This window comes from Salmo salar, chromosome 28 (assembly GCF_965601325.2).
Source record: "Salmo salar chromosome 28, fSalSal1, whole genome shotgun sequence".
Classification (NCBI taxonomy): domain Eukaryota; kingdom Metazoa; phylum Chordata; class Actinopteri; order Salmoniformes; family Salmonidae; genus Salmo; species Salmo salar.
The window spans coordinates 29,682,466-29,705,954 of NC_138318.1; the positions used below are offsets into that span (position 1 = coordinate 29,682,466).

The 23,489-nt window shown below is 41.4% G+C and overlaps 1 protein-coding gene across 25 annotated transcripts in view; it reads left to right on the forward strand.

Moving 5' to 3' along the window:
* Positions 1-23,489, forward strand: part of dst (dystonin) — a 188,399-nt gene that overhangs the window by 70,910 nt on the left and 94,000 nt on the right. For 22 of the 25 annotated variants that reach the window (XM_082970559.1, XM_082970556.1, XM_082970565.1 and 19 more), the window contains 6 exons: positions 14,884-15,050; positions 17,700-17,812; positions 18,161-18,267; positions 21,131-21,250; positions 21,738-21,833; positions 21,947-22,074. In XM_082970559.1, the coding sequence (XP_082826685.1) occupies positions 14,884-15,050; positions 17,700-17,812; positions 18,161-18,267; positions 21,131-21,250; positions 21,738-21,833; positions 21,947-22,074 (731 nt within the window). Of the gene's footprint in view, positions 1-5,398; positions 6,459-14,883; positions 15,051-17,699; positions 17,813-18,160; positions 18,268-21,130; positions 21,251-21,523; positions 21,612-21,737; positions 21,834-21,946; positions 22,075-23,118; positions 23,442-23,489 lie in introns of those variants that run through there. The other 3 variants (XM_045710361.2, XM_045710373.2, XM_045710372.2) reach the window with 3 other exon arrangements.

Below are 23,489 nucleotides of genomic sequence, written 5' to 3' on the forward strand. Positions count from 1 at the left end.
GCACTTTGTATATTTAGAGAAATTCACTTATAGTGTATCAAACGTTTAGCATTTGGTCCCATATTCCTAGCACACAATGACTACATCGAGCTTGTGACTCTACAAACTTGTTGGATGCATTTGCAGTTTGTTTTGGTTGTGTTACGGATTATTTTGCGCCCAAAAGAAATGAATGGTAAATCATGTATTGTGTCATTTTGAAGTCACTTGTATTGTAAATAAGAATAGAATATGTTTCTGAGATGCACAAAGATCATGCCCCCAAAATATGCTAACCTCTCACCATTACCAATAACAGGGGAGGCTAGCATTTTATATCATACCCCCAAGACATGCTAACCTCTCACCATTACCAATAACAGGGGAGGCTAGCATTTTATATCATACCCCCAAGACATGCTAACCTCTCACCATTACCAATAACAGGGGAGGTTAGCATTTTATATCATACCCCCAAGACATGCTAACCTCTCACCATTACCAATAACAGGGGAGGCTAGCATTTTATATCATACCCCCAAGACATGCTAACCTCTCACCATTACCAATAACAGGGAAGGCTAGCATTTTATATCATACCCCCAAGACATGCTAACCTCTCACCATTACAATAACAGGGGAGGCTAGCGTTTTATATCATACCCCCAAGACATGCTAACCTCTCACCATTACCAATAACAGGGGAGGCTAGCATTTTATATCATACCCCCAAGACATGCTAACCTCTCACCATTACCAATAACAGGGGAGGCTAGCATTTTTTTTTGGGGGGGGGGGTATGATATTAAGCCTCTGTAACTTTCTCACTCATCATGAGTTACAAAACCGATTAACTAGCCTGCTAATATTGTTTGACTCGCTAAGTCTAGGGGTCTTAGGCATAGTTAACTGGTCTGTTACCTGATTTGATGTGTGCATAAATGTGAGAAGTAAGCCTATGCAACCTGGTGTTGAATGTACATTCGCCCAGGAGACAGCCACTTTACCTTAGGGACAGCTCCTTCTTGACCTCTTGGTCGCCCAGTCAAAGGGGAATATTATTTGTTCAGATGGTGACGAAACATAAATATGTACGAAAAGTAAAAAATACCAAAGCCATGCCCATACTAAAGACTCATAACCAAACGAAAGGCCTCATAGCCACCGAAGAAAACCAGTAGCTTCACGGCTTTTCCAGCTGGGACTCTCACCTTGATTGGCTGCACCTGTTGTGCTTATCAACCAGGCTCAGCACTTGGACAAGGTTGCTGCCGCCCCCTGGAGGATGGAGTGTGGAAGTGGTAGTGAGCTGTAGTGTGATGTCTAAACTACCTACCCTATTCCCTAACATTATCCACTCTTCATTCATGATTATCCGTAATCATGGTAGCATCCACATTAATGTAGAAGTGTTCAGAAAAATATTATATTCTTATTTACAATAAAAGTGACTCCAAAATGACACAATGCACTATTTACCATTCATTTCTATTGGGCACAACGTAATCCGAAACACAACCAAAACAAACTCAAAGGAAAGGTGACATTATGTACTGTCGCCTCATATATAACGTTTGATTTCATATCCAAAATGCTGGAGTATAGAGCCAAAGTTTTAGCTTCACTGTCCAATTAAATACATAGGGGAGTGTATTTTTCCATAAGTGTACAATACCAATTCAACAGACAGAGAGCAGTGTTGTAGTGTCTAGTTGCATGCCTCAACATCTCTCCTGTCTCTCCTCTGTTGCCTAGACATCCCAGCCTCCATGAGGTCTGGTAAAAACAAAAAGAGACTGAATATTTTGAAAGTGAATCGTTTGAAGTTCTTGTTGCAGAAGGACAAATATGGCAATAATGAAATCATTTTCGAATGCTTGGAATCATAAAACATGCTGACGGGTAGCTAGGGGGATGTGTGTCTACACCTGCCCCTGTCACTCTTACGCGTGCCGCTGGGCATTTGGACTAGCTAGTGATTGTGGACCTGTAGATTCTTGATTTTTCAGGGTTGCATGGCAGTTGGAAAACATGTTGATCAGTTCTGTATGGGGTTAAAACCTAGCTGGCAGAAAACCAGTGTGAAATAGTGATGGACCCAACCCTGTTTTGATGCTTCTTGACTCTATCAGAAAGGTTTTGGAAGGAGCAAGTTGCCATTACCTATAGTAGGATGATCCAGACATTCGGTCATTATCGTCCAATGGCATTGTGTTCATTCTCTGATATATTTCCTTTTAAGAATGTCATATGTCATTCATACATCACTTGCTATGGTATGATAAGAAGTGAAACAATAGACTATAGCTATTGAAGTTATACAAAAGCATTCTAGACTGTTTTGTTGAGAATTGCTTTACAAAGGCAGTCCCCAGGTGTGTTTACATAATGTATACATTGAAGTCCCTGCTGTGTTCCCTACAATGGAAAGCATATTGCATATCCACCCTTGGGACAAGGCATTGAAAGCCTGGTGCATTGTCTTCCACTCAGTCAGTCTCATGTGGAAATCAATAGCTGCAGTGAGACCTGAATACACTGCCGAGACAAGGAAGTGAGACCTGAATACACTTCCGTGATGATGCAGTGAGACCTGAATACACTGCTGTAATGATGCAGTAGGACCTGAATACACTGCCGTGACGATGCAGTGAGACCTGAATACACTGCCGTGATGATGCGGTGAGACCTGAATACACTGCTGAAATGATGCAGTAGGACCTGAATACACTGCCGTGACGATGCATCATCATATTGTTGCTCTTTGGTCTCTACAGTGTCGTCTGACTGACAGTCAAGGTCTCCAAGGGTTATGAAAACAAATCTCACTGACAGAAACCAATTTATGAAGGCTTTGGACTTGTTTCACCAGGGGACATAATACGTGATAGGATGGAGTCTGCCGTAATGTAATGAACACATCTCTCTCTCTTCCGTCCTTCCATCCTTCCACACTTCTCTACCCTTTGTCATCTGAAGATCCAACAGGAGATTAAAGACAGCCATTTGCTGGAAGCACTAACATCCTGTTAGATGGGTGAATAAAAAGGATGAAAGAATAAAGTAGGATGACATTGCAAAACAAACATCTGAGATGAGTCAGTGAAATATATGTCTGTATTTTAAGACTTTATTCAATGCTAGAAGACTGTAATTATATTTTCCACATTGGTTTGCACGGAATGAGAAATTACAGTATGCCAAAACTCAGATATTATTTAAACACCACAGGAATTAATATATATACTGAACAAAAATATAAACGCAACATGCAACAATTTCAAAGATTTTACTGAGTTACAGTTCATATAAGGAAATCAGTCAATTGAAATAAATTAATTAGGCCCTAATCTATGGATTTCACATGACTGGGAATACAGATATGCATATGTTGGTCACAGATACCTTAAACAAAATGGGCCTCACTATGGGCATTCGGATCTGGTCACGGTATTTCTGTGCATTCAAATTGCCATCGATAAAATGTAATTGTGTTCGTTGTCCGTAGCTTATGCCTGCCCATGCCATAAGCCCACCGCCACCATGGAGCACTCTGTTCACAACGTTAACATCAGCAAACCACTCGCCACACGACGCCATACACCTGGTCTGCGGTTGTGAGGCCAGTTGGACGTACTGCCAAATTCTCTAAAATGACATTGGAGGTGGCTTATTGTAGAGAAATTAACATTCAATTCTCTGAAAACAGCTCTGGTGGACATTCTTTCAGTCTGCATGCCAATTGCACGCTCCCTTTAATCTGTGACATTGTGTTGTGTGAAAAAACTGCACATTTTAGAGCGGCCTTTTATTGTCCCCAGCACAAGATGCACCTGTGTAATGATCATGCTGTTTAATCAGCTTCTTGATATGCCACACCTGTCAGGTGGATGGATTATCTTGGCGAAGGATAAATGCTCACTAACAGGGATGTAAACAAATTTGTGTATGACATTTGAAGGAAATCAGCTTTTTGTGGCTATGGAACATTTCTGGGATCTTTTATTTCAGTTCATGAAACATGGGACCAACACTTGTTGCATTGTTGCGTTCATATTTTTGTTCAGTTTATATATACATTAACATAGAAAGCAGATTTTCCATGAAAGTAAATATAGGCCGCTCTGGTGTTATAGTTTATGAAGTAGTTTTGCTTTTGTGCAGTATACTGTGTATTTTGAATGTACTGTAGCCAGCCAGGTATACAGTATGTAAACTGCAGGACCTAGTTCTGGAACCTTCAGGGGAAATGTCACTGCCGTCAGAATAGTGTCAGAGCCTGGTAAGACAGTTCTTTTTAGTTGTGCTATGCAAAGAAATTATTTCTACTATTTCAATAAACGCTCTTCCTGAGGTCTTGCCAATTTAACTATCTGTCCCAAATTGTTGAATATATTAAACAAAAATCACAAGCTTTATATGCTTTTCATGGACAGTACATGCTACACAATTCACATATACAATTACATATAGTCTAATCATTATGTGTGTTCCATAGGTCATATAGTGTGCACAAGTCACTTCCTGTGCTAAGTGTATTCTGTATTTGCCCTCAGTTGAACTGGGATGACAATGGTCTGGCTGGATAATAGTGTTTGTTTAAACCATTGGACTCAAGCCCCACTTCTGGCTTTGCGATTGTATACAGTCTGATTAATAGACAAAGTGGTAGGGCTTTGTTAGCTGCCAGGATTTGCGTCGACTGCTTTTGTTGACCCATGCTCTCCTGTTATTTTAAAAGCCCCTCTGATAGGCAGGGATTCTTTCTGCTTGGTACTGCCTATCACGGAAGGCCAACTTGCTGAGCAAAGTTTTCCCATATGGTGTAATCAGTGGCCATTAGCCGGCAGAGCAGACACCCGACAGCCAGCTGATCTTGTCCTGCTGCTCTCACTCCCTGCCCCCGTCAGACAGGCAGCCCTGTTATAAACAGCCACATTTGACGAAATTCTGTTTAGTTTCCGTTAGTTTTCAAAATCGAATTTACTAGTTTTTATTTAAAGTTATATAAAAACATTTCTATTTGTTTTTTATATGATTTAGTTTCAGTTTTAGTGTTAGGGACAGAAAGTAGCCTATGCGTGGGAGGCTAGGAGCCATGTCACTTCTTGTAACTGTGGGGCAGTAATACATAAGGCAGTGGTTTTCAAAGTCGGGGTCACGACCATGGTGGGGAATTGCAGTGGGGTGAAAGCACACCCAGAGGGGGCTGTGTTTACACTTCAGATGAGGAGGACACCCCGAAACAGGAAGCAGGGCTATTTCTCTCTCTGTCAGCTGTGAGGTGGAATCGTTTGGGACGTGGCAGTGCCTCTGTCTCTCCGGTGGTGCATTTATGTGTTTGTGTTGGATTAGCCGCGCAAAGGAAACGTTTCAGAGACTTAGAGGATTCCTAAGAGCAGAGCAGTTGAGAAGAGAGGAGTGATGGAAGAGAGGAGTGACTGAAGGAAGTGCATGGGACATCTCAGCTGTGTTCTTCTGGGAGTCTGCGACAGGCAGGCAGGCATAAGGACAGACAGACAGACTCTCTCTCCCCAGGCAACCCATCTCCCTTGTGAAGGGGAGGGGTGTTTGGGTCTGTTGTCAGGCTGCCTGCCATCACTTCCTCTCCGCCCCCTTGGAGAAGAACTATGGCTGCCTCTCAGTGGAATAACAGAGCTCTAGATCAAGTTAAGTTCACTAGCGGAATCCCGGCGTGAAAACTACAGTTAGAAGGAACTAAACACAGTTTATAGAAAGGGAATGCATGTCTGACGGTCATGGGCAATGTGTGTGGCTGTGTGAGGGGCCCCAAGGAGGAATGTTATGTGGACCACACCAAAGCTCCACTCAGCCCCGAGTCCAAAGAGCTCCGCGGCCGGCGCTACTTTCAGAGGAAGAAGAAGAGGAAATTGGGGGAATTTCAGCGGCCGGAATCCCTCCAGAGCAGAGGGGGAGAGAGCGTCCAGAGTAAGGAGGATATCCCCAGGAGGGTAGAGCTCCAGCATGAAGCAGACATGGGCATCAGGGAGAGCCAGGTTGGGATGGAGGGAGCACCGGAAGGGGAGACACCCAGACCCAGGCTGGGAAGTATCAACAAAGGGCTGTATGTTGGGGAGGTCCCCAAAGTTCCTCTTAGGAATAAGTTAGCATCACAATCGGGACAAATTTCAGCACACCAGACAGACCGAGAGGCAATTCTCCATGGCATCACCAAGACCTCCAGGAGTATCGCTCCTAAGGACGGCCTGCTGGAAAAGAAGCTGTCACATAAGCAGCTGACGCGGGCAGTGACATTCGGTGCCATGGAGCATATGCTCCGAACCCTGAGAGGAGACAATGACAGATCAGAGAACCTAGAACAGCTCCCTGAAATCATATGGAGCACTCAAGTTCACAAGAGGAGGAGGGTCCACACCTGCTCTGGAAGAGGGTCCCTCTCTCCAGATTATCTGGAGTCTCTCCAAGTGTCTGCCAAGTGTACATCCGCCCAACAAGAGGTAAACCAAGTGCAACTATTTATAGCCAGCCAATATGTGTGGACTAAAATGTCATGTGCTAGCGTATCAGTAGCCAGCTATTGTAACAATGGCTGTAACTATGAGGTCCGGACCTCAGTAATGTTTTAAAATTTGAAAACATTTAAATATATATTTAGTATCTGTTACGGGTCAGCATTTACAGTTGAAGTTGGAAGTTTACATACACTTAAGTTGGAGTTGTTAAAACTCGTTATTCAACCACTCCACAAATTTCTTGTTAACAAACTATAGTTTTGGCAAGTCAGTTAGGACATCTACTTTGTGCGTGACACAAGTAATTTTTCCAACAATTGTTTACAGACAGATTATTTCACTTATAATTAATTGTATCACAATTCCAGTGGGTCAGAAGATTACATCACTAAGTTGACTGTGCCTTTAAACAACTTGGAAAATTCCAGAAAATGATGTCATGGCTTTAGAAGCTTCTGATAGGCTAATTGACATAATTTGAGTCAATTGGAGGTGTACCTGTGGATGTATTTCAAGGCCTACCTTCAAACTCAGTGCCTTTTTGCTTGACATAATGGGAAAATCCAAATAAATCAGACAAGACCTCAGAAAAAAATTGTAGACCTCCACAAGTCTGGTTCATCTTTTGGGGGCAATTTCCAAACGCCTGAAGGTACCACGTTCATCTGTACAAACAACAGTACGCAAGTATAAACACCATGGGACCACGCAGCCGTCATACCTCTGTCATAATCCGTGTATGTAGGTGGCAGGGAAGTCAGGCGCAGGAGAAACCAAAGTGGTTAAAAAAATTGAGTATTTATTAACAAAACTAACTCCAAAACCAACGTAGAAAATAATCCGGGTTAACAATAACCCGTCGCACACCGATACATCAACAACACGTAAATAACATAACAAACAATCACCGACAAGGATATGAGGGGAAACAGAGGGTTAAAAACACAACATCTAATTACTGGGATAAGAAACAGGTGTGTAAGGAGACCAGACAAAACCAATGGAAAATGAAAAACTGATCAATGGTGGCTAGAAGACCGGTGACGACGATCGCCGAGCACCACCCGATAAAGGAGAGGCATCAACTTCGGTAGAAGTCGTGACAACCGCTCAGGAAGGAGGCGCATTCTGTTTCCTAGAGATGAACGTACTTTGGTGCGAAAAGGAAGAAGCCACTGCTCCAAAACCGCCATAAAAAAGCCAGACTATGGTTTGCAACTGCACATGGAGAAAAGTCTTCTGGTCTGATGAAACAAAAATGGAACTGTTTGGCCATAATGACCATCGTTATGTTTGGAGGAAAAAGGGGGAGGCTTGCAAGCCGAAGAACACCATCCCAACCGTGAAGCATGGGGGTGGCAGCATCATGTTGTGGGGGTGCTTTGCTACAGAAGGGACTGGTGCACTTCACAAAATAGATGGCATCATGAGGTAGGAAAATTATGTGGATATGTTGAAGCAACATCTCAAGACATCAATCAGGAAGTTAAAGCTTGGTTGCAAATTGGTCTTCCAAATGGACTATGACCCCAAGCATACTTCCAAAGTTGTGGCAAAATTGCTTAAAGACAACAAAGTCAAGGTATTAAAGTGGCCATCACAAAGCTCTGACCTCAATCCCATAGAAAATTTGTGGGCAGAACTGAAAAAGCGTGTGTGAGCACTACAAACCTGACTCAGTTCCATCAACTCTGTCAGGAGGAATGGGCCAAAATTCACCCAACTTATTGTGGGAAGTTTGTGGAAGGCTACCCGAAACGTTTAACCCAAGTTAAACAATTTAAAGGCAATGCTACCAAATACTAATTGAGTGTATGTAAACTTCTGACCCACTGGGAATGTGATGAAAGAAATAAAAGCTGAAACAAATCATTCTCTCTACTCTCTATTGTGAAATACTGAGTTTAAATGTATTTGGCTGAGGTGTATGTAAACTTCCGACTTCAACTGTAAATATCGCTCCCAGCGGTGATCATAGCTCAGAGCGCTTATATTCTTTATCTGACAGTTCTAATCACGTCTGGCTCTTTGTGAACGAGTGGAATCATGAAGAGTGGTTTGTTTGTTATGTTCGCCTGCATCCCCTTGATTTTTTGCTTTTTTAGCAGCACATTCACCATTCTACCAACTACCCCAGCTCACTGTCGGCTCAATTGGCAACTTGAGACGCTGCTGACAGTGTGTTTGCGAGATGCCGGACAAAAGGCAGTTTTAAAACCGTCCCGTGACTCCTGCCGTGTCTACAGACATCCCCCAAACAAATAAAAAATTATTTGTAGTGAATGAGTGCACAACTGGTAAATAGTCGCTCATACTGTAGATATGTCAGTCAGGTGGCTAGCTGCCGGCAGAGACTTCTATTGCATAACGTTGAAGGGCTCTAGCTTGTATTTCTTAGCCAGTTAGAAGGCTGAAGGAAGAAGCTAACGTTAAACGGAGTGGCAGCAAAAAATATGCTACATAAAAAAAGAGAGTAGGCTACTGAGACAGACAGTGATTTGGGCATGTGGTGCTCAGTGGTGAGGCTGAGTGAGGAAGAAGCAGAGGAGACAGAGAGAGAAAGGATGCAAGCAGAGAGAGAGGCTAGCACTGTAGTTCCCAAAATTGGGGCCAGGGCCCCGTGTGGGGTCCCCTGAGAAATCTGTACTAATCTTATCAAACAAAAAGAGATGTTTCAATATGAACATCTCCACATGGCCTATCTTCCTTGTAGGCTGACATTAATATGCAATCAACATGTAAACAATACAGTTTAAAAAAAAAAGTCAAATGTTTTCCTTTCGTCGCTGATTCTACTTGTCAGTGTGAATAATTTCTCATATTTCCCTCCTTTCAGGGGTAGGTAGCCTAGTGGTTAGAGCGTTGGGCCAATAACTGAAAGGTTGCTGGATCAAATCCCTGAGCTCACAAGGTAAAAATCTGTCTTTCTGCTCCTTAGCAAGGCAGTAAACCCACTGTTCCCCAGGCGCGGTGGATATCGATTATGTCAGCCCCACTCACCTCTCTGATTCCTGCTCAGCAGGAAATGCAAACTTGTAGTGTATTTGAGGTTTAAAAAGTTTCTGAAGTTTTGTCATTTCCACTTTGAAATTTCAGACTTGATTTTCCCTAACGAAAAATGTAAGCCCCTACAAAAATGTAAATTAATGATAATCCAGATAATAATTCGCATTTCCTGCAGCTGCAGGATTATTTTCCTGCTTTAGCAACTTGGCTCAAATTAAGATCCTACATCTGTACAGATGCTTTCGTATGTTTGAAATTATTCTGTGAAGTGTTGTTCCATTGCAGTGGTGTTGCATGGAGACAGTGTTTGAGTTGATGTGTGATTTGGCTTCACGCCACTATCTTTCCCTATACTGTACTGGCAGACTGCTAACCGCCATTTGCTCTCTAAAACCATTCAGAAGACAACTATATTTACACTATGACATCGTGGAAGAATCCCTTTGAGTAAAATAACAGCATAACTGGCATCATCACATGCTGTGATGTAGAGCTGTAATATACACTGTACATCCTACAAAGCCACAACACATGGACAGAGAGATAATTACAAAGCTCTATGTAGTTAACTAACTTGTTTCTCTTCACAAGATATTTCCCTCAGCAGTGTTTCTGGTGAGCCTCGCCTCAGCTAGAGTTTGGCTACTAGGGTTCTACCACTTATGTCAAACCAGGTTCTAAACTGGTTTGATAATGGTTTTATGGAAAAGTCATGCATCTTTTATTTATGTATACAATGTGTTTGCTGTCAAATTATTGGATTTTAGCGATGTAGTATACTTCAGTGATAAACAGCTGGCATTTGGAAAGGTTATTTGTTCTTTGATTCTCCTTGAAATGTTGATGTTATGATTACTGAGGTCCATGCAACTCGCCCACTCCTTACTTCTCAGACACAGCTTATATCAATGTCTATCGTTTGCTACTCAATTTCCCAGTTTTCAGATTCTAAAGGAAAATATCCCACGGCGCACCCCCACCCCTCCCACACGCACACCAAAAAAATAAGAAGAGAAGTATTTTCCCACTAGCACTGACTGCTGATAACTACTCTGAGGGAAAATGTACTTGCTACGATTGTGATAGGTATTTGTCTCACCTAGCTATCTTAAGATGAAAACACTAACTGTAAGTCTATCTTGATAAGAGTGTCTGCTGAATGACTAAAATGTACATGTAAGTCCCAAAGGAAGCATCTTATTGCGGCGAGACCACTATTTTCCATGACGTAATTCTAAGTATACGAAAGTGTAACAACCTTGTGTTCATGTTGGTCATTTGAGCAATTTACAAATTTTGTCCTCATCCAACTACACACCGTTTTTTTTTTTTTTTTACAATTATTTTATTTAACTAGGCAAGTCAATTCCCCATAATGACAAAGCGAAAATAAATGTATTACAAATAAAAAACAGAAATGCCTTATTTACATAAGTATTCAGACCCTTTGCTATGAGACTCGAAATTGAGCTCAGGTGCATCCTCTTTCCATTAATCATCCTTGAGATGTTTCTACAACTTGATTGGAGTCCACCTGGGGTAAATTCAATTGATTGGACATGATTTGGAAAGGCACACACCTGTCTATAGAAGGTCCCACAGTTGACAGTGCATGTCAGAGCAAAAACCAAGCCATAAGGTCGAAGGAATTGTCCGTAGAGCTCCAATTCAGGATTGTGTCGAGGCACAGATCTGGGGAAAGTAACCAAAACATTTCTGCAGCATTGAAGGTCCCCAAGAACACAGTGTCCTCCATCATTCTTAAATGGAAGAAGTTTGGAACCACCAAGACTCTTCCTAGAGCTGGCTGTCCGGCCAAACTGAGCAATCGGGGGAGAAGGGTCACTCCACCAATAAGGCTTTTATGGTAGAGTGGCCAGACGGAAGCCACTCCTCAGTAAAAGGCACATGACAGCCCGCTTAGAGTTTGCCAAAAGTCACCTAAAGACTCTCAGACCATGAGAAACAAGATTCTCTGGTCTGACAAAACCAAGATTGAACCCTTTGGCCTGAATGCCAAGCCTCACATCTGGAGTAAACCTGCCACCATCCCTATGGTGAAGCATGGTGGCTGCAGAATCATGCTGTGGGGATGTTTTTCAGCGGCAGGGACTGGGTGACTTGTCAGGCTCGAGGGAAAGATGAACGGAGCACAGAGAGATCCTTGATGAAAACCTGCTCCAGAGAGCTCAGGACCTCAGACGGGGGCGAAGGTTCACCTTCCAACAGGACAATGACCCTAAGCACACAGCCAAGATAATGCAAGAGTGGCTTCGGGACAAGTCGCTGAATGTCCTTGAGTGGCCCAGCCAGGGCCCGGACTGGAACCCAATCGAAGATCTCTGGAGAGACCTGAAAATATCTGTGCATCGACGCTCCCCATCCAACCTGACAGAGCTTGAGAGGATCTGCAAACAAGAATAGGAGAAACTCCCCAAATACAGGTGTGCCAAGCTCATGGCATCATACCCAAGAAGACCCAAAGCTGTAATCACTGCCAAAGGTGCTTTAACAAGGTACTGATTAAAGGGGTTTGAATACATATATAAATGTGATATTTCATTTTTTTTTATATATACTTTTGAAAATAAAAATAAAAACTGTTTTTGCTTCATCATTATGGGGTATTGTGTGTAGATTGATGAGTGGGACTAACAATTTAATCCATTTTAGAATAAAAATATATTGTAACAAAATGTGGAAAAAGTCAAATGCTCTGAATACTTTCCAAATGCAGTGAATATTATCCTTTTAGCTGTAGGGGGTGCGTACTGGCGGCAGAGAAGTTAGGCGCAGGAGAGAAAAAACTGATTTATAACGGCGCAGTTTAATAAATAAAACCACCGTAAACAGAACAATAAATCAATGGATAAACAAAACCCGTTACACACCAGCATAACGTGCACAAGCACTACAATAAACAATTCCGGACAAGGACATGGGGGAACAGAGGGTTAAATACACAACATGTAATGATGGAATTGAAACCAGGTGTGTGTGAAGACAAGACAAAACAAATGGAAAATGAGAAGTGGATCGATGATGGCTAGAAGACCGTCGACGCCGACCACCGAACACCGCCCGAACAAGGAGAGGAAACAACTTCGGCAGAAGTCGTGACATTAGCATGCCCCCAAATCTACTGAACGAGACTGCTACAATATCTCACATTATCAAATCACATTTTATTTGATTTATACAGCAGGTGTGGACCTTACCATGAAATGCTTACTTACAAGCCCTTAACCAACAATGCAATTTTAAGAAAAATAACAGTTAAGAAAATATTTACTAAATAAACTCAAGTAAAAAAGTAACACAATAAAATAACAATGACGAGGCTATTTACAGGGGGTACCGGTACCGAGTCAATGTGGCACAGGTTAGTCAAGGTAATTGAGGTAATATGCACTTGTAGGTAGGGGTAAAGTGACTATGCATAGATGATAAACAGTGAGTAGCAGCAGTGTAAAAAAAGGGGGGGTCAATGCAAATAGTCCTGGTAGCCATTTGATTAACTGTTCAGAAATCTTATGGCTTGGGTTTAGAAGCTGTTAAGGAGCCTTTCGGACCTATGCTTGGCGCTCCGCTACCGCTTGCCGTGCGGTAGCACAGAGAACAGTCTATGACTATGGTGGCTGGAGTCTTTGACAATTGTTAGGGCCTTCCTCTGACACCGCCTGGTATAGAGGTCCTGGATGCCAGGAAGCTTTTCCCCAGTGATGTACTGAGTCGTACAGACTACCCTCTGTAGTGCCTTGCGGTCGGATGCCAGTTGTTGTCCTGGCACCACACTGCCAGGTGTCTGACCTCTTCCCTATAGACTGTCTCATCATTGTCAGTGATCAGGCCTACCACCATTGTGTCATCGGCAAACTTAATGATGGTGTTGGAGTCGTGCTTGGCCACGAATTTGTGGGTGAACAGGGAGTACAGGAGGGGACTAAGCATGCACCCCTGTGGGGCCCCCGTGTTGAGGATCAGCGTGTGTTGTTGCCTAATCTTACCACCTGGGGGCGGCCCGTCAGGAAGTCCAGGGTCCAGATGCAGAGGGAGATGTTCAGTCCCAGGGTCCGTAGCTTAGTGATGAGCTTTGAGGGCACTACGGTGTTGAACGCTGAGTTGTAGTTAATGAACAGCATTCTCACGTAGGTGTTTTGTCCAGGTGGGAAAGAGCAGTGTGGAGTGCAGTAGAGATTGCGTCATCTGTGGATCTGTTTGGGCGTTATGTAAATTTGAGTGGGTCTAGGGTTTCTATGATGATGGTGTTGATGTGAGCCATGACCAACCTTTCAAAGCTCTACATGGCTACAAACGTGAGTGCTACGGGTCGGTAGTCATTTAGGCAGGTTACCTTGGCGTTCTTGGACACAGGGACTATGTTGGTCTGTTTGAAACATGTAGGTATTACCTACCCGGTCAGGGATAGGGTGAAAATATCAGTGAAGACACTTGCCAGTTGGTCAGCGCATGCTCTGAGTACACGTCCTGGAAAACCGCCTTGTGAATGTTGACCTGTTTAAAGGACTCATCATCATTTCTCTCAACCTTAGTTTCAATGTCCGCCTTTTCTAGCTAATCCACCAGATTGTGAAAGTGTTACTAGGTCAACATTGCCTAGCGAAACATGAAACATGACAACACAGCAGGAGTGGTTCAAAGGTCACTTCCTGTTGTCAAGATCAGAGGTGATCATGTTGTTCTTCCAGATACATGGAATTGCTACCTGATGTCAACTGAGTTGAAGCAACAGGGGAATGTGTTTGGTTTGAGGTCATCACACTCTTTAACATGTGCCAACGAATGGCTTATTTATTAGCCAGCTGTATGTCGACACTGCCAATTTTACATTTTACAACCAAATAAGGAAATTTGGAGGTGTCTGTCTTGAATTTGGTGCAGACAATTATCATGTGTTTTTATTCATTCAGCACATGATCGTGTGTGTTAGGAAATTGATGTTGTTATTAGTTATTCTATGTGTGACTCTAGAAATGCTGTTCCCGACATCTGAAAAATGTCCCTGAGGTATTATTTGGTCTGTCTCACCCATATGTTTGATGGTAATTTAGGTGTTTGATGGTACAGATGTAGGATCTTCATTTGATCACCCTGTTGCAGGAGAACTTTCCATCAATGCAGGAAATGTAAAACGTGTAGTTTATTTGAGGTTTAACAAAGGCTTCTGAAGTTTGTTATTTCCACTTATAAATTTGAGATTTGATTTTCCCTTACAAAAAATCAAACAACCCCTTCAAAAACTTCCATTAATTATAATCCACATAATAATTCACATTTCCTGTTCCTGCTGTAGCAAACTGGCTCAAATGAAGATCCTACATCTGTGATGTAGGTGTAATGACACTAACAGCTGTATTAACTTGTTTATGTTGTTCCTCTCCAGATCTCGGAGATCCATGTTTGCGGGGAGTCGGAGGACATGACAGCCAAGGAGCGTCTGCTGATGTGGTCCCAGCAGATGACCGAGGGCTACGTGGGCGTACGCTGTGACAACTTCACCTCCTCCTGGAGGGACGGGAGGCTTTTCAACGCCATCATTCACAAATACAGGTAATACCATCATTCACAAATACAGGTAACACCATCATTCACAAATACAGGTAACGCCATCATTCACAAATACAGGTAATACCATCATTCACAAATACAGGTAACACCATCATTCACAAATACAGATAATACCATCATTCACAAATTCAGGTAACACCATCATTCACAAATACAGGTAATGCCATCATTCACAAATACAGGTAACACCATCATTCACAAATACAGGTAATGCCATCATTCACAAATACAGGTAATACCATCATTCACAAATACAGGTAATACCATCATTCACAAATACAGGTAACACCATCATTCACAAATACAGATAATACCATCATTCACAAATACAGGTAACACCATCATTCACAAATACAGTTAACGCCATCATTCACAAATACAGGTAACACCATCATTCACAAATACAGGTAACACCATCATTCACAAATACAGGTAACACTTGAGGTACAGAACCTGTATCTGAAGAAGAGACCACTGTATCACCAATCTCTGTATTTTATTTGAAAAATAAATTCCAGCACAGTGACCTTGAATGCTCTACAATGCTTTTTTAATGGATATTAAAACCAATTTTGTCTTTCATTAGGGTTTAACTGTAATATCACTTTAGGAGTATATTCCCAGTGTATAACAAAAACAATATACATAACAACATAACTATTTTCCTCCTCTGTTGACTTGCTGTGTCTTGCTGCGTCTTGCTGAATCATGTCTGCGGTTCACCACCACATTTTGAATCTTGGACCTCATCATTCCAATGAGGCAGCACTTAGTGGTTTTGACTAGTCATTAGGGGGCTGTTGGCTTTTCAGTTAGACAGTATCAGATTTCAGTATGACCCAGTACACTCTACGTCAGTGTTTCCCAACCCTGGTCCTCCAGTACCCCATTTTTGTTGTAGCCCTGTACAAACACACCTCATTCAACTCATTGATAGCTTGATGATTAGTTGACAAGTTCAATCAGGTGTGCTTGTCCAGGGTCACAATAAAAATGTGTACTGTTGGGGGTACTGGAAGACCAGGGATTAGAAATACTGCTCTACCTTGTTGGACTGACCTAAAATGAGATTAACTAGACTGACTAGTAGATTGAGATGTATTTCTCCTTTTTCTCTCCCTTTTGTTTGTTATGGTCAATGTCACATAATTATTTGCTGTCCAATCATTCTTAAGTTCAATGGACACAAGTTATTGATGTATGTGTGGGTCATTTGGAACTGTTTTACTTAACCATTGACCTATGTTGGGCTGGCCCGACTGTCCTTGTCTCTTGAGCAAAAACAGATTTATTTCACTGGAAAGTCTGGGACTGCACTGCGTCCCTAGGCATTTACTCTGTAGTTAGCTTACAGGCATATATTACATTATGTTACAGGCTTATATTACATTATGTTACAGGCTTATATTGCATTATGTTACAGGCTTATTACATTATGTTACAGACTTATATTGCATTATATTACAGGCTTGTATTACATTATGTTACAGGTTTATATTACATCATTTTGCAGGCTTATATTACATTATGTTACAGGCTTATTACATTATGTTACAGGCTTATATTGCATTATGTTACAGGCTTATTACATTATGTTACAGACTTATATTGCATTATATTACAGGCTTGTATTACATTTGCTAGTCATCACACTAAAACTTTCCCCCAAACAAAAATGTTTGTTCCTTGCTAATTACCGTAATTTCCGCACTATTAAGCGCACCTGAATATAAACCGCACCCACTGAATTACATTTTTTTATTTATTTTGAACATAAATAAGCCGCACATGTCTATAAGCCGCAGGTGCCTACCGGTACGTTGAAACAAATGAACTTTACACAGGCTTTAACGAAACACGGCTTGTAACAAAAATAAATAGGCTTTAACAAAACACGGCTTGTAACAAAAATAAATAGGCTTTAACGAAACACAGCTTGTAACAAAAAATAAATAGGCTTTAACGAAGCACGGCTTGTAACAAAAATAAATAGGCTTTAACAAAACACGGCTTGTAACAAAAATAAATAGGCTTTAACGAAACACGGCTTGTAACAAAAAATAAAAAATTAGCAGTAAACAGTAGCCTACCAAGAAAGTCATTGGTCACTATCTTCCTCCTCCTGTGCACTGAAACCATCTCCTTCGGTGTCGGAGTTGAATAGCCTCAGAATTGCTTCATCCGATATTGGATCGTTTTCATTGTCGCTCTTGTCACTTTCATCCGGAGGCAAATCCCCCGCTGAGCCCTCTTCAACACGCAGCAGTCCAGCCTTTCGAAACCCGTTGATGATAGTGGATTTTTTGACAATGCTCCACGCTGTCAGGACCCACAAATTTGAAAGCGGGAAAAATCCATATATTAGCCGCGTCATTGTTTAAGCCGCGAAGTTCAAAGCGTGGGAAAAAAGTTGCGGCTTATAGTCCGGAATTTACGGTAAACAAAACTATTCAAGAAGTATAGTGTGTGCTGAAACCGCTGAAATAACCTAAAACATAACAATGCAAACCACCCTAAATGATGATTTCCAAAATAATACATTTGTACCCTGTCTCCTCATATGAACATTTCATAAATCAGAAAGCAGTCAATCTTAATGAGCTTCCACTGGTATTTTCTCTTCCATTGCAGGCCTGACCTGGTGGATATGGCCAGAGTGTCGGGCCAGACTAGCCGGTCAAACTTAGAGCAGGCCTTTAGTGTGGCTGAACGGCTTGGGGTGGCCAGACTACTGGACCCTGAGGGTGAGTTATTCTGTTTATCCACATGCTTTTCTCTAATGGTTTGTTTGACACATCAGGTAAACATTCTCTAAGCCATTGACACATCTCTGCTACTGTAAATCAGCAGGAAGAAATGCAATGCATTATTACCAGAGGGAGGAGATGTCTTCTAAGCACAGCTTAACTTACTGTTATTTGTTTCATTATATGGACAATGCTTCACTAAATAAAAAAGACACAACACGTATATGGGATTCATGAGATTCAAATCAAACATTGTATTCATTATGATTATAAACACTCCCTTAAATCATGTACCTTACGACGATCACGTTGTGTATTGGGTCTTATTTCACCTTTTCTCACCAGACGTGGATGTGCAGACTCCTGATGAGAAGTCAGTCATCACGTATGTCTCCACTCTGTATGATGTCTTCCCTAAAGTACCTGATGGTGTTGACGGTATCAATGCAAATGTAAGTACATGATGAACAGATTATTGTGCGGTGCACTTAAATGTCCTACGTGAGTAGAGTTGAGAAGAGCATTTTATATTTCAAATACTGTATGATGAAGGCAAAATCAACATCTCAATACAAAGCAACAATGTCCTATTGTCAACATGGGCTGACTTCTATCTTTGTAACCATTGACTGCAGTCTCTATGCTGTCCTCTTGAATTTGATTATCACCATATATTTCACACTTACATCCTTTGGATTCACACCAGTTATAAATCTTTTGTCATAACTTTGACATACATTCATTTATTTATATATTTTTATTTTGGGGTACATTTTATACCCCTTTTTCTCCCCAATTTTGTGATATCTAATTGGTAGTTACAGTCTTATCCCATCGCTGCTTCTTGACACGCTGCTCGCTTAACCCGGAAGCGTGCATGCGCCCGGCCGCCACAAGGAGTCCCAGCCGGCCAAACCCTCCCCTAACCCGGACAACGCTGGGCCAATTGTGCGCCGTCTCATGGGTCTCGCAGTCGCGGCCGGCTGTGACACAGCCCGGGATCAAACCCGGATCTATAGTGACGCCTCTAGCACCGCTATGCAGTGCCTTAAACCGCTGCGCCACTCGGGAGGCCTGGCATACATTCTTGACTTTATTCTTGATTTGGTTCTCGACTGTGATTCTTGATTTATGGTTGTGATTGGGCACGGATGTTATATAATATGCATTGCATTGCATCACTTATATGTTTAACCTCTATGGGCTAGGTGGGACGCTAGCGTGCCACCCGTGGTGCACTCCATCAACAGCAGGTGCATTTCAAGAGCGGCAAATTTGAATCCAAATAAATGTCAAAATTCAAATTTTTCAAAAATACAACTATTTTACACCATTTGAAAGATAAACATCTCCTTAATCTAACCACGTTTTACGATTTCAAAAAGGTTTTACGGCGAAAGCATAAATTTAGAGTATGTTAGGACAGTACATTTACAAGAGTTGTGTGTAATGTTTTGTCAAGTCAAAGACAGGGTCACCAAAACCATAAAACCAGCTAAAATGATGCACTAACCTTTTACAATCTCCATCAGATGACACTCCTAGGACATTATGTTAGACAATGCATGCATTTTTAGTTCTATCAAGTTCATATTTATATCCAAAAACAGCGTTTTACTATGGCATTGATGTTGAGGAAATCGTTTCCCTCCAATAACCGGCAGTCAAGTCAGCGTCACAAATTAAATAATTAAAATTAGAAAACATTGGTAAAATATTATATTGTCATTTAAAGAATTATAGATTTACATCTCTTGAACGCAATCAACTTGCCAGATTTAAAAATAACCTTACTGGGAAATCACACTTTGCAATAATCTGAGCACTGCGCCCAGAAAAATACGCGTTGCGATACAGACTAGACGTCATGTTGGGGAGATCTAAAATCGAAAATACTATGTAAATAATCCATTACCTTTGATTCTCTTCATCAGATGTCACTTCCAGGTATCACAGGTCCATAACGAATGTAGTTTTGTTCAAAAAAGCTCATCATTTATGTCCAAAAATCTCCGTCTTGTTAGCACATGATCTAAGCCAGCCGGACTTCTCGTCATGAACGAGGGGAAAAAATATATTTCCGTTCGTTCAAACATGTCAAACGTTGTATAGCATAAATCATTAGGGCCTTTTTTACCAGAACATGAATAATATTCAAGGTGGACGAATGCATACTCTTTTATAACGTATTGGAACGAGGGTACCCAACATGAACTCGCGCGCCAGGTGTCTAATGGGACATCATCGTTCCATGGCTCTTGTTCGGTCAGATCTCCCTCCAGAAGACTCAAAACACTTTGTAAAGGCTGGTGACATCTAGTGGAAGCAATAGGAAGTGCCAAAATATTCCTCAGCCCCTGTGTTTTTCAATGGGATAGGTTTAAAGTCAATACAACACATCAGGTATCCACTTCCTGTCAGAAAATGTCTCAGGGTTTTGCCTGCCAAATGAGTTCTGTTATACTCACAGACACCATTCAAACAGTTTTAGAAACTTTAGAGTGTTTTCTATCCATATATAATAAGTATATGCATATTCTAGTTACTGGGTAGGATTAGTAACCAGATTAAATCGGGTACATTTTTTTTATCCAGACGTGCAAATGCTGCCCCCTAGCCCTAACAGGTTAAGAGAAGGCATTTTATTCCATCTGGCTTTGTTGAGGCAAAAAAGTCTGAAAGCTTGAGCTGGATGCTTAAAGGGAGTATTTTGGTGCTGGAACCCCTCCCAGAACATTGTGTAAATGTTGTTTAGAGGCTATGGAAGAATGCTAAACTGTGTGTACTCTAGTAACCACAGCAGAGAACCTTAACTGCAGATGTAGGATCTTAATTTGAGCCAGTTTGCTACAGCAGGAAAATCCTGCAGCCACAGTAAATGTGAATTATTATGTGGATTATAATTAATGGACATTTTTGTAGGGGTTAATACATTTTTCCTAAGCAAAAATCAAGTATGACATTTCAAAGTGGAAATTTCAAATTTCAGAAGCATTATTAAACCTCAAATACACTACATGTTTTAAGTTCTCCTGCAACAGGTTGATCAAATTAAGTTCCTACATCTGTACTTCTTGTTGTAGATTAGTTTGTATAGCACCAACTATTTAAAGCAAAATTATGACAAGCTGTTGTTTTGCACATTGTACAATGCCAATATTTGCAGATGCCCTATAGATCTAATATGTATTGCTTGAACAACACGATACTCTCTACACCAAGAACTTGGTCCATTTAGAAAATGCACCTATTCCTGCATGAGCCAATGTAAGTATGAAAAGTGATATGTTTAAAATCCAATTTTTTTCTTGACAGGATGTTGATATCAAATGGGTAGAGTACCAGAACATGGTGAATTACCTGAGCCAGTGGCTCAAACACAATGTGGCAGTGATGTCAGACAGAGCGTTCCCTAACAACCCAGTGGAACTCAAGGTAAAGCAAAAATACAATTTGATTACAGATCAAATGCAGCTTGAATTTTCAGCCATATTGAATGGTAGAAAGAGCCCTAGTCTGATCAAGAATGAACCTCCAAATAGTATCCAATGTGTGAAGTGTTTGTCTGGTTGGCTTTCAGTCAGTTGGATATCAGTTTATAGTGCTTGGCCCTGAAAGCCCGAGGCTAAGAACCCAAGCTCTCTGAGGCTTCAAATGGCCCATAATTAGCGTCTCTCATGAAATATTAAAGCGATATTGACGGGTATCAGAGAGCTTCTCCGTTTACTTCAAATAGTCCACAGCTGCTAAGACTACAGGAGCTCTGTGTGATACAGCCATTTCAAAGCAGACAAGTGTGAGTATACACACTGAGATTAGATTAATTTCTAATAACTTGTTCAAAATGTATTGATTCTATATTTCTTTGATATTTTTCTATGTTAACATTGATCACATGTTTTATTTCTTTGATTTTTGACAGGCACTTTATACACAGTACTTGCAGTTTAAAGAGAATGAAATCCCACTGAAAGAAACCGAGAAGAGCAAAATCAAGCATCTGTACAAAATGCTTGAGGTATGCTACCACGACTTACACTCGGTTGTTCTTTAGAGCCTGTAAGCTCTTTCTTAACCAGCAGACTACAATGAACTTCACTAAGATGTTGCTGTGCGTGTGTTGGGGGACAGGTGTGGATCGAGTTTGGTCGTATCCAGCTTCCTCAGGGATATCACCCCAACGATGTGGAGAAGGAATGGGGCAAGCTGATCGTGGCCATGCTGGAGAGAGAGAAGAGCCTGAGACCTGAGGTGGATAGGTATGAAGGATCATCCTTCTCATACTGCAGGAGTAACACACACTACTGTGATTTGTAATACTGATCCCGTACTTGCATGACAGCAGTAAGTCAGAGCTAACTAAGATTGAAGATTTGATCCGATTGCCTGATTGCAATGACTATGCAAAACGGTAATTAATGATTGGTTTCAGTGTCAATGCTGAGTGCTCTTGATTCAAGTCACCCTTTTTATCATTAGACTTTAGTATCATACTTCTGTTTGAGGATGTGCAGTAATTGGATTCTTCCGTGGTTCACTAAATTACATAGTCTTTACAATTTTTACATTTTGTGGTTTGGTTAACTGAGTTCTTCAAACTGAGGTGTTGTAAAATCATGCATCTTTCTCGTATCTCTTTATTTCTAAAATACTGTCATATCTCTTGTCAGGTTTGTAGGCATTCATTGTGGTGTGAGTCCATGCCTAGTTTATCGGCTCAAGCTTTTCAGTGATGTTTTTTTTAGGTACTTTTGATTTGAAGTGCTGATGGTGGGTGTGCACCTTATTTTTTGTCAACATCAGTTTGTTTATAAGCTGACAGTTTGACACAGTCACAGGCAAATATTGTCCTCTTATCATGTCATCTTGCATCTATCATTCCTGGACTGCAGGGACTATTTATGTTTTTGCAACAGCAAATGGGGATCCTAATAAAATACAAAATGTTGGAAATGACGTGGCTTGTTGATATCTGGTAATGTTGTGTGATATTATGTAGATAATTATTGGCTATGCAGACTAATAGAGGCCCAGTAGTATGTGCCACACACCCTGTTAAATAGAAAAAGGAATGTCTGCATCTCTGGTATGCTCCCAAGTTGATTTATTCAGACACACAAAAAAGACAACGTTTCAATCCAAAATGCCTGATGACTCCTGTTACCATCAGCTGTTACTGTCTGAACCTGTAATGGATTGTGCAAGAATACCATGAGCCTCTATGGCCTAGGGCAAAATATTCTTTATGGGTAGGTTTCTGTACGTGAGGACACGTAGCAGCCCTATAAAAAAGGGGAGACAAAAACACTCCGTGCCAGGTGGACCTGTGTGTGTGTCGCATATCGTTGGGGCTGAGTCTGTGCTGGAGTTCCTGTCTTAGATGGAAGAGAAATTAGCTAGCTAGTGTGATTCTCTGAGTGGCTCGGTATAGTCCTATATATTCTTCTACCATGCACAGCAACATGGCATATAACATGGGATACAGCAGTGTCTCATCAGTTAGCAACAGCACTCTGACCAGCCTGGGTTCCTCTGAGAACCTCTCAGGACCAGCCATGGAGCCACTGCTCTCCAGCACCCCAGCCTTTCCAGTGTTTCTCAATAACAACTCTTTGTATGGATCAAGGTGAGGTTAACCATAAGAAGTCAGGGCTGTCAGAGCTTTTTCTGTGCT